The sequence below is a fragment of the Hibiscus syriacus genome, unplaced genomic scaffold (genome assembly GCF_006381635.1).
Source record: "Hibiscus syriacus cultivar Baekdansim isolate YM2019G1 unplaced genomic scaffold, ASM638163v2 tig00117021_pilon, whole genome shotgun sequence".
Classification (NCBI taxonomy): Eukaryota; Viridiplantae; Streptophyta; class Magnoliopsida; order Malvales; family Malvaceae; genus Hibiscus; species Hibiscus syriacus.
The window spans coordinates 217147-229578 of NW_024063527.1; the positions used below are offsets into that span (position 1 = coordinate 217147).

At 33.5% G+C, this 12432-nt stretch overlaps 1 protein-coding gene across 1 annotated transcript; it reads left to right on the forward strand.

The window, feature by feature from the left end:
* Positions 1-8027: 8027 nt before the first annotated feature.
* Positions 8028-9805, forward strand: LOC120195882 (protein EARLY-RESPONSIVE TO DEHYDRATION 7, chloroplastic-like). Its single transcript, XM_039197818.1, has 4 exons — positions 8028-8787; positions 8864-9030; positions 9107-9191; positions 9587-9805. Exons 1-4 carry the CDS (start codon positions 8048-8050, stop codon positions 9792-9794), a joined length of 1200 nt encoding a protein of 399 aa, XP_039053749.1. The 5' UTR covers positions 8028-8047; the 3' UTR covers positions 9795-9805.
* Positions 9806-12432: the final 2627 nt, after the last annotated feature.

Sequence of the window (12432 nt, forward strand, 5' to 3'; positions counted from 1 at the left end):
AGAAGGTAATTCCCTTATTTCAAGCCCTCAAATAAGCTTATCTTCTCTTATCCTAGTTAAATTCAAGATTTAATATGTATCTTCTTGTAAAATAGAATCATCTCTGAATAGCAAGACAAGTAATTAAATCTAACATTTTCGCTAACAAACAACGACAAATAAGATAAAAACCTATTTGAAGGCCTCAAAGAAGATTGTCTTCTTCATTAGACTCAAGACCCAAACACGTGCCAAACAATAATATACTCGAATTTTATCCCTTAAATTTTGCGACGTGTTTAAAAGACAATACTCAAGTTAAATGAAGCGTTGAGGAGCTCCCCACATAATAGTCAGCAGCTTGAGCTAAAATTCTAGTTCAATTCAACATTATAGATATGCCAAAAAGAGAAACATTTTAGGATTTATTGATAATTGTATAATGTTGAGTTGTTAGACAAGCATTCGGTTGAAGAAATTACTAATCTAAAAAGAAAGTCGAAAGCTATTGAGATTGGTGTGGTGATTTGGGACCCTCAGTAATCTCAGATTTTTGGTGAGTGTGGTCTTCTTAGATTCTGGTGTCAAGTTAGTTATTACGAATTAATTTCTAATAATGATTTTGACGCCCAAGGCACTCATGAATAGCTCAATTAAAGTAATGTTGGATGGCGATTTCACGTGTGGTAAGCTTGATTATGGTTAATGAATTGCTTGTGTGTTGTTGTCAAATACCATCGACTATGCTTAATGTGTTTTTAAATGTAAGTGATTAGTGGTTTGCTTAGTTCTAGAAAATATTTTTTATTTTTTTGTTGTTTTTATTTTCAAAAAAACAATTTTCATTTTCATTTTTCTAAAAATTAAAAAACATGTTTAGTTAAAAGAAATGAAAATTTATTTTCAAAAGTGAAAATAATAAATATATTTTTGGTAACTAATCTTTTAAAATATAAATAAAAAATAATTATTAAATTTAAATATAGTTATTAGAAAAATATACCAATAAATATGATTAAACAAATGAAAATTTTGAAATCAATAAAAAAAAGTACATTTATCTTAGATTTCCAATTAGGTCTATAATTAATTCATAACGATGTAGCAATGTCTTCTCTAACTTGAGTCCTACTTTGAATTCGATGAAGTTGCTTCTCTCATCATCAAATTCTTACTCATTTTCTCTTTCACCCTCTCCAAATGACTCGTCCATTTCATCTTCCAATTTAATAAAAGGGTAAACTATACAAATGGTCACTAAAGTTTGAGTAAGTTTTCATTTTTCCACTGAAGTTTCAAAAGTAACAAATTGGTCCATTATCGATTTGTAACAAATCAGTCACTTTCCGTTAACGGTCGTTACTGAGGTAACAAAATGTTGATGTGACACGTTAAACCGATGACCTAGAATGTTTTACCAGACATTTGACTCCCCAAAACGTTTGACCGACGTTTTTCTTCTCTCTCCTTTTTTTCACTCACCATGCAACCATCACCATGAAGAGGAGTATTGCAAAACTCACAAGTGCAACAGTTGATGACCGGTGGCCCTTCAAAGTTGTGAGTCCAGCTTTAACTAAGTTGGTCGTAATGCAAATCCCATCCTTAAGCATTTAGTACTTGATTATTTCTATCGAGGCAGAGAATAGTGGATTAAAGCAGTGTTTTGAAAATCGGATCGGATCGGCCGGTTCAACCGGGAACCGTTGTCTAGTCCGGTTCAACCAGGAACCGCTGTCTAGTCCGGTTCAACCGGGAACCGCTGTCTAGTCCGGTTCAAACTACACCGGTTGAATCGTTACTAATGAACCGGCCGGAACTGCTGAACCGTTCGAACCGGACCGGCTGAAAACCGGAAAAAATCGAAAATTTGTTTTTTTTTAAAAAAAAATTAAACCAAACGACGTCGTTTGTTAAACGAGCTAAGTCGAACTCGAGTATTGCTAAGCTCAACTCAAACTTTAAAAGTAAGCTCAACTCGACTCAAACTCACGAACTAAAAATTATCAAGTTCAACTCGAACTCGAAATATAATATTAAAACTTGAACTCGAAAAGGCTTGAACTAAAAAAAATTTAGAAGCTCGATTGAAGCCTAAAATTCGAGCTTGATTGAAGTGAAAGAATGTTCACTCTATGCTCACCAAAAGGCTCCATGATTTTGAATGTCAAATTACATCTATTATTTATAGAAGTTAGTTGGGATGCTCTTCTATGTTTCTTAGCCATGTGGGATTGTTTTGTTCTCATATTTTTACTCTTTAGACTTTTGGGATGTTCTTCTATGTTTCTTAGCCATGTAGGATTGTTTTTAAAAAAAATTAAACCAAACAATATCATTTTATTATGATTTTTTTAGCCCCAAATTTATTTTTTAATTATAGTTATATAGTTATATTTATTATTTAATATGTTTTACCTTAAATATTATATTGTAGTTAATTTGAATCATTTTGTTTCACCTTGATTTTATGGTTTTTAACTTATATATGCTATGACTTGCTTTGAATATGACTTGTGATATACAAAATTATTTTTTATTAAATATTTTTAGTATTTTTATTTAATTTTTTAAATAATTATGACGTCGTCCGGTTCTTCTGACCGGTCGAATCGGTTCGACCAGTAAACCAGTAGTATGACCGGTTCGCTAACCGGTCCGGTTCTGAAAACCATGGATTAAAGAGGTAAGCTTCCTTATGTACATTTACTGCACTCTCTTATCTTTATATCAGTGGTTCCCCTCTCTTCCTCACTAGTATTTCTTTGGCATTCTTCAACTTTACTTAAATTTTGCCCATAACTTCTTTCATAGCAGCTGCAGAGGCCAGGCCACAACAGTTAAGTTTGCATCTATCTCAACATCAAAGAAATGAGGTAAACTATGACCCATTCGAAGATCTAGAATAAACGCAACAAATTCTTTATAAGAGCTTATATTAGTGCTTCCTTTTTTTTATTAGCATTTACTGTTCTTAAAACGTCTTGCAGCTTCCATGGTGGTCGCTCTTAACTTGCTTTTCTTTCAAAGCGAGTTCACTCAATATTTGTGCTTCGTTTGTTTAATGACTGTTTTGCAATGAAATTCCTCCATGCTGCAATGGCATCTATTCTTTTTTAGTGATGACAATATGGCTTGATTGTTTTTAGGTAGTATTGTAACACCCTAAATCAGTACGACACACAGTCGACTGATCAGAATGCCACACGGAACCACTGGAGTGGCTAACCAAAATTTTCTTTTAAATTTTTCCTTTTAAAATGACCATTTGTAACCACTCATGCTAAAATAAATCAACTACAATTTAAATCATACAGATCATAGTTTAAAATGAATTACTGCTCATATAAAAATATACAATTAGGGTTTATAATTATACATGCCCTCTAAAGATGAACTCGAGATGTACTTTGCACTATCTGGGTTTGAATCACTATTGTCAAAAAGTCCTCGGATTGCTCCTCGACTAGACTGCGTAAGGAAACAAATTCCAAATGTTGAGCTAACTAGTCCAGTGTCACACTAACAACTAAGCCAAACTAAAAGTGTTAATGACATGCTCTAGCAAACTGATAAACTGAAATAGTGAGTATACTCGTATACTGCACTCTCTACTCTATGGTAGACATCTTGGTGTAGCTGAGGGTTTTGCATCTCGAAGTTCACACACCCCTCTAGTCTACCAAGGTTGGTTGCCTGGAATCTCTGCACCAGTCAACCCCCTCGACTAGCCCACTCCTTGAGTATTGGACCTTGTGCCCAAGCTAGTTAGCTTTAAGTGCCTCGCGCACTACCTAAGGATATATCCGACTGAAACTATACTTTCGATAATGCTAGCATTTTCTAAAGGAACTCAGGTGTCCTAATCGTTTCATAAGCATCATCCAAGGATATTTTTATGTCATCCTAATTGAATCTTGTTTTTTAGTGTAATTAATATCATTAATATTTTCACTTGTAGTCTTATTTGATGATATAATGAAGTGTTGGGGGTACCTCGAGTCTAATTCCCTTAAAAACTGACATTTTTGCCCAAAACAGATTGAAAGTATCGATACTAGCCCAAGAGTATCCATACTCCTGCAAAACTTTCGATACTTTATATAAGTATCAACATTCTTGAAAGAGTATCAATACTATTGCCCAGAAACTCACGAATTTGCCCAAAACGAAGAACAAGTATCGATACTATCCCAATAGTATCGATAGTATACCTGCAGAAATCATAAAACACATACTAAAATGCTATACTTCAATCCCAAAGACCTTAGTGAGGTCCCCAAACATGCTTAAAGTTTTATTTGACCAACAAGGGTCATAGTAGAGGTTTTAAACATATTATAACTCTAAATAAGAATTTCACCATGAAAATGCTTATCATGCTCAACTCAACCATTTAAACTATTTTAAACTTCTAAGACTCACTAAGAGTATAGAAGAGTTGTAAAAGCGTTACCTTGATTACTTAGTGGCAACAACTCTCCTCAACCCAACAAATGCTCAAATTTTCTTTGCCTTTTGATTTGGAACTCTCTCCCACTTCCTACTAAACAAGGTAAGAAAATGGATTACTAATCCATCTAGAGGTTGAATATATTCTAAATAACTCCTTAATATCCAAAACATAGATAGAATCCAAAGATTTTCACAAACCTCTCAAAACTCATTTTTTTCACTATGAATAAAAACTAGTGAAATGGAACTTTAAATGAAGCTGAAGGGTGGGGTTCCAAACTAAACTTGAAGTGAAAAAATAATTCACTCAATGCTCACCAAAAGGCTACATGATTTTGAATGTCAAATTACATCTATTATTTATAGAAGTTAGTTGTGATGCTCTTCTATGTTTCTTAGCAATGTGGGATTGTTTTGTTCTCATATTTTTACTCTTTAGACCTTTGGGATGCTCTTCTATGTTTCTTAGCCATGTGAGATTGTTTTTTTAAAAAAAAATTAAACCAAACAATATCATTTTGTTATGATTTTTTTAGCCCCAAATTTATTTTTTAATTATAGTTATATAATTATATTTATTATTTAATATGTTTTACCTTAAATATTATGTTGTAGTTAATTTGAATCATTTTGTTTCACTTGATTTTATGGTTTTTAATTTATATATATTATGACTTGTGATATAAAAAATTATTTTTTATTAAATATTTTTGGTATTTTTATTTAATTTTTTAAATAATTATGACGTCGTCCGGTTCTTCCGACCGGTAGGACCGGTTCGATCGGTTGAACCAGTGAACCGGTAGCATGACCGGTTCGCTAACCGGTCCGGTTCTGAAAACCATTCCCAATAGTATCGATAGTATACCTGCAGAAATCATAAAACACATACTAAAAATGCTATACTTCAATCCCAAAGACCTTAGTGAGGTCCCCAAACATGCTTAAAGTTTTATTTGACCAACAAGGATCATAGTAGAGGCTTTAAACATATTTATAACTCTAAATAAGAATTTCACCATGAAAATGCTTATCATGCTCAACTCAACCATTTAAACTATTTTAAACTTCTAAGACTCACTAAGAGTATAGAAGAGTTTTAAAGGCGTTACCTTGATTACTTGGTGGCAACAACTCTCCTCAACCCAACAAATGCTCAAATTTTTTTTGCCTTTTGATTTGGAACTCTCTCCCACTTCCTACTAAACAAGGTAAGAAAATGGATTACTAATCCATCTAGAGGTTGGATATATTCTAAATAACTCCTTAATATCCAAAACATAGATAGAATCCAAAGATTTTCACAAACCTCTCAAAACTCATTTTTTTCTCTATGAATAAAAACTAGTGAAATGGAACTTTAAATGAAGCTTGAAGGGTGAGGGTTCCAAACTAAACTTGAAGTCTTAAATCCATCAACTTGAAGATGGGAAAGGAAAAGAAAAGAGAAAAGATGAAAGAAGAAGACGAGTGTTTGGTGGAAAATGGGGAGTTGTTCACGTATATCTCATAAAAATAGGGGAGTTTCAGCTTTTGAATTAGGAATTGGGTAAATTGCACTTTTAGTCTCTCTATTTTCTAATTAATAAGTCATTCAACTCTTACCAACTAACTCTTAGGCCCAACTCAAGCCCAATAACACTAAATTGGATCTAATTGGGCTCAACTTTAGGCTTCGGGTTAACCCGAACTACTAACACGGGATTCGAGGCATTACAAGTATCTTACTTTATCAAAGCAAATTTTTATTCCATTTTAAGAAGGAATATGAAAGAAGTTGATCTTACTTTCTCTCTTTTTTATGTGTAGTGTTGCAGTTTCAATACAGATGAATGTCATCTTCTTTATTCCATCTCTTTTTATCCTCGTGCTAACGGTGTATTAACTTCTGCTTGATTATGTTATTCTTGTACTTAATAACTAGGTTAGTTATTTTACTTAAACATATTGCATATATACTTGTTATATCCTCTTATAACAGATTATGAACATTAGTGGGGTAATATTAGCTTTAGCTGGTGCGGTAGTTGTGCAGTTGTGTGAGCTTTCCTTTTTGGCCCTTGATGACTCATTATTAGCATTGAAATTTCATGATAATTGGGATTTCTACTTCTGATTTCCTTTCTTTACCGATAATAAGAGAAGTACATATAAATCTCCATGCATCTTAACTTATATTAATGTGGTTAGTTGAGTTGGACTGCTAAAAGTAATTTTGTGGTAGGAGGCTTTGCCTGTCAATATGGTTAATATTTTCTATATACAGTATAAGTTTCTGCAGACTATAAAGAATTTTTTGCGTTTACTCTATATGTTCGAATGGATCATAGTTCACCTCCTTTCTTCGATGTTGAGATAGATGCGAGCACCGCTGTTATGGTCTGGCCTCTGCAACTGCTATGAGAGAAGTTTGTAAGTTCAAGTAAAGGTAAAGGATGCCAAAGAAGTGTCAGATAGGAAGAGAAAGGGAACCAATGATATAAAAGATTAGAGAGTGCAACAAATGGAAAGAAATGAAGAAGCTTACCTCTTCAATCCATCATTCCCTTCCTCTATAGAAATAATCAAGGACAGATGAATTCGCATTACGGCCAGTTTAGTTAATGCTGGACTTGCAATTACAAAGGGTCACCTGTCATCAGTAGTTGCATCGGTGAGTTTTGCAACACTCCTTTTCATGGTGGTGGCTGCATGGTGAGTGAAGAAGAAAGAGAGAGAAGAAAAACATCGATCAAACATTTTAGAGTCAAATATGAGATAAAAACATTCCAGGTCACCAATTTAACGCAACATGTCAGCGTTTCGTTAACCCAGTAACGACCGTTAACGAAGAGTAACCAATTTGTTAGAAATTGATAACGTTAGTGACAAATTTGTTACTTTTGAAATTTCAACGGAGACAACAAAAACTTACTAAAACTTTAGTGACTATTTGTATAGTTTATCCATAAAACTATACACCGTACAACATGCTTTCGATGTGTAACCGTTCTTTTTTCATTTTCTAAATTTTGAAAATAAGTTTTTAGTAAAATAGTGATCATTTTTTATGTTTTTCAGTTTTTACTATTATTTGTTTCATTTTTCAAAAAATATTTTTTAAATTTTTCATCACACGCATTTTTATCAATGTTTTCTATTTTCTAATAAAATAAAAATAATCTTTATTTCTTAAAACCAAACATGCCCTAAGTCTTTGAAACTAAAGTCTAAGATTTCTATATGATGAGCATGTGTAAATGGAGTTCGATGTGTAATCTAGACCAAGAATGGAGCTTAAGGCTCGAATAAGATATACTTTGATATATATTATCAAATTGTGATATTACATTATGCTATATTGCCCTTGGACATTAAATTAAGTGTTGACAGAGTCCATTTGAACTCATATTACTTAAAAAATGGACAGTTATATGTTGCGAATGTTGTGAGGCGGTTTCTCGTATGAGTGCCATATGCCACTGGCCTATCTAAACCCAAACCGACACGCCTTCGTATGGGTTTTGCTTCTTCGTCTCTAAGTATGTCTCACCTTAAAATCCCCTCCATTAAGCAAAACTGATCAAAGCAACTCAAACAGAAGATCCTCTCAAGTCTTCATCTTCAGTTGGACATGAAAGATTTACCCGAAAATCTCTTCCCAAAAGGCGCCACCCTCCAAGATTCCGAAGAACAACTCCTCCTCAAGGTCCCTGGTGCCATGGTCCACCTTATCGAACCACAAACCAGCGTAGAGCTCGCTTATGGTGAGCTCTCTATTGTTCGCCTCCTCCAAAGCGGCAACCATATAGCCGTTTTTGCTCGTGTCGGTGATGATATTCAGTGGCCTTTGGCTAAAGATGAGCCTGTTGTTAAGCTCGATACTTCCCACTATTTTTTCACTCTTCGAGTGCCCTCCGATGAAGGTGGCGAAGATTCTAACCAAATCGAGGAGGTTTTGAACTATGGCTTGACGATTGCTTCGAAAGGGCAGGAGGGTTTGTTGAAGGACCTGGATGGACTCTTGGAGACCTACAGTTGTTTCTCGGTGCATGAAGTTAAAGGGATAGGGAACTTGAAGCCTGTGGACACGAGAAATGTGGCGCCTGAAGATTTGGATTGGAAGGAAGAAAGGGACTTGATCGTGGGAAGTTCAATGGCATATTGGACGACACTGGCGCCCAACGTTGAAGACTATAGCGGGTCTCTAGCAAGGGCAATTGCTTCAGGGTCAGGGTACATTGCCAAGGGAGTTTTGTGGGGCGGTGATGTCACTGTTGATGGGTTGAAATGGGGCAATGTGTTCTTGAGTACGAGGATGAAGCCAGGTTCAACCTCAGAGATCAGATCAGTGGCCTTGAGAAGGATGAAAAGGTGTGTTTTGTCGATTCAAATTCTAAGCTGATTTAACTTTTTTTACTCGATTCGATCGAATACCGGTTGGTTTCAGGGTTAATAAGTTAACAAAGATGTCAGAGGAAGTGGCCACTGGAATTCTTGCTGGAGTGGTGAAAATGTCCGAATTCTTCACAGGGTCAATTGTTAACTCCAAAGTTGGGAAGAGATTTTTCAACCTGCTGCCTGGGGAAATCGTTCTTGCTTCCTTGGATGGATTTAGTAAGTTGTTTCCTCTCATCTTATAGAAACTGCAAAAACATGATTTCTTACCTCCCCCCCCCTGTTGTACACTTAGATAAGGTTTGCGATGCTGTTGAAGTAGCTGGAAGGAACGTCATGTCTACCTCATCTCTTGTAACAACAGGACTTGTTTCACAAAGGTGTGTTCTTTATTAAAATTAATGTAATCTACGTATTTAGTATTTACTCATCCACCAAGTTATTCATCTATTTGTGTTGTTTTGTTTTAATCATCATATTATTTTCATTTCTAAAATCATATTTAATTTATATCTTAGTTCTGTTTTGATCATCTGTCATTAAAATGCTGGCGTGAGTAGTGCCACAATATCTTCGAACAAAATTAAAAGAATCGTCACATTAATATTTCTATTTATATTTTAACAATGGATGATAAAAAACATAACGCTGTGTATGATTTTGAAAAAAACAAATAATAAGGTAATAAAAACGAGAACGAATGGATGAGGGTGACTAAATGCGAAGTTGATGATATGGGTACAGGACCTTTGACATGTTTTGGAAATGTTTGTAGGTATGGGGAGAAGGCAGGAGAGGCAACAAATGAAGGGCTTGATGCGGCAGGACATGCAATTGGGACTGCATGGGCAGTCTTCAAGATAAGAAAGGCTCTTAACCCCAAGAGTGTTTTAAAACCCACAACACTGGCAAAGGCTGCTGCACAAGCTAATGCTACAGAACTCAAGGCCACAAAAACAAGCACCAAAACTCATGCCATATGAAGCAGACTCTGCACTCCTCCAAAGGTTCTGCAGCTCCTTAGGATTCAACGAATGAAGTTCCCCTATTTTCTCTCTTCCAAGATATGCAAAAAAAATAGTTTGTATAAGAGGATAATTCGTACAAGGTACATCTGTATTTACGTACATCTATTTTACAAAATATTTAGGACACATCATCTTCTATTATCATCGTGAATATGATCGAGAATTGATGTAGAATTTTATATTGAAGAGTAAACTTATAATCTTTTAAAGAAAATAAACCTATAAATTTTATAAGAAACAAAAAATAAATTATTAATAAAAATATATCTAAGGTATAAAAATTTAAAATTTTAGAATGATCATCTCTATCATTTATCATCATGTATGTGATTATGATATTTGCAACTTATATGCTCCAACTATAGTTCATTTGTTATCGATATTACTATATAAAATGCTTAATACTAAAATAAGTACCTAAATTATATTACTTTTTCTAAATAGGTGCCTAAATTATTTTTTGATTCATCTAGGTGTCTAACGTTCTAAACGTTACCTATTTAGGTGCCCGGGCAGTCAACGGTGTTAATTTCTCCCGTTAAGTGACATGTGTCACAATTTGGTGATTTTGAATTTTATTTTTTAAAATATTTAAAATATTATGTTATTTATATATAAAAAACTAATTTTTCTTATATTATAAAACGGCCCCAAAATCACAAATCCTAACCTTAATTCGCCGTCACCGCCCTTTCTGACCACGATCACCGCCACCGACAAAGTCCCTGAAATCCTCATACTCATACTTTGTTGTAATTTCCGTCGATTGGCCGCCAGAATCGCGTGGGATCGCGATTTTTATCCTAGGGTTCGCAGGATACAAAACGTTGATTCGTCGTCGATCGATCACGATATGAGGTTTTAGTTTTCGGGGGAAGGGCAGGTTGGGTGGAACTTCGTCGACGGCAAAACAAGGTAGCCAGCATGTACTCTACTATAAAAATGTTACAACCAGTTAGAACTTAAACCTAAAATGTTACATTGTCTACTCTAAAAAATTACACAATTGATAATAATTAGAACTTATAATTTTAGGTAACTTTTTATGTTACAACCAGAACAATTATACAATTTCGATGATTTGTTATGGAGGACACATTATCTTTTATTTCAATTTAAAATGTTGCACAATCTACTCTAAAGAGTTATGCACTTAATAAAATTTTCAATTATAACCGATTGTAATCTTTTTTAAATCTTATATTAATCGGTTATATCTTATACTCTCCTCTTTTTTTCATTTCGTTTAGAAACAACATTTCATTTTGTTAAAAAAAGAAACTATTATTTTTTATTTTTCAATTACAACCGATTATAATCTTTTTTTAATCTTATATTAATTGATTATATCTTATACTCCCCTCTCTCTTTTTTCCTTTCGTTTAGAAACACTATTTCATACTGTTAAAAAAAATATTTTAGTTTATATCATTTTTGAAATTTTCTTGGGGTCTTATTATAATTGAAATTCAATAAAGAAGCATTATCTTATTCGTTTATATTTTGGTAAATATTTGTTTGGTACAACATCCATAATTAGATCGTGTCATTATTGCTATTTGCTTATAATTGGAATATGCGATCTGGTTGTTCACGAAAGCCACTAAGCCACCCCCTGATGAAAGCTTAAGCTTAACGATTTCACTTTGTGTTTGGTGACACAAAAGAAAACAAAAATTGTTTCTGTTTTCCTTTGGTTTGGTAAGAGAATTTTTTTCCCATAAAAAAGTAAACGAAAATAAGTGGATTTTTATATATTTGTTTAAATTCAATCGTTTGTCTTTCATATCAAACATAATTACATTTTTGTTTTAAAAAACAATTTCAAATTTGGTTGATTTTACAATTTCAAATTTGAAATCATACTTATTTTTAAATATCATGAAATCATAACAATGTAATATATATTCAAATTTATTCCTATTATTGATAATGTATAAATCCTGTAAATGTAACTTTTCGAATCGTAAATCTCTAAAAAAATAATATTATCTTTTACTACATATTCTTAAAGAAATCATACAACTTTTTAACAGTCTAGGATAGTTACAAGATAGTATTTGTCCATAACTTGCTTAACATATATTGACAACGCACACGGTCCCTGCAGACGCAACTTCTCGCAAGAACGAACGCATTATTTTATCTTAAAGGAGGCAAACTTATGTAAGTGTTGAGCATGCCCATTTTTTTTTGGGGTAAATAAAGAGCTAAGCTATTCTGTAACTAATCTAATGTTGCCTATTGGCCGAGCTTTCCTTCTGGAGATGGGGAAGGATTATTCTTGGGGGTTCTTGGAAGACAATGCCTTCAAAATCATCTTGTCGTACTAGTTTAGCTAACCATTCTGCTATTCTATTGGCTCCTCGTCGGGTTTGTGAAAATGATACTTCCCAATATAAATATAATAAAAATAATAATCTAATATAATTCTCATATATATTCTTTCAATTTAAAAATTTAATAATTAAAACTAGTATAATTACATGATCCAAAAAATGTTTAAAAATTAAGCAAAAATATAAATACATAGTCCGAAATATAATGTTTTCATCAATTAAGATGAACTCTCCTTTTCATAGAACTAAACTCA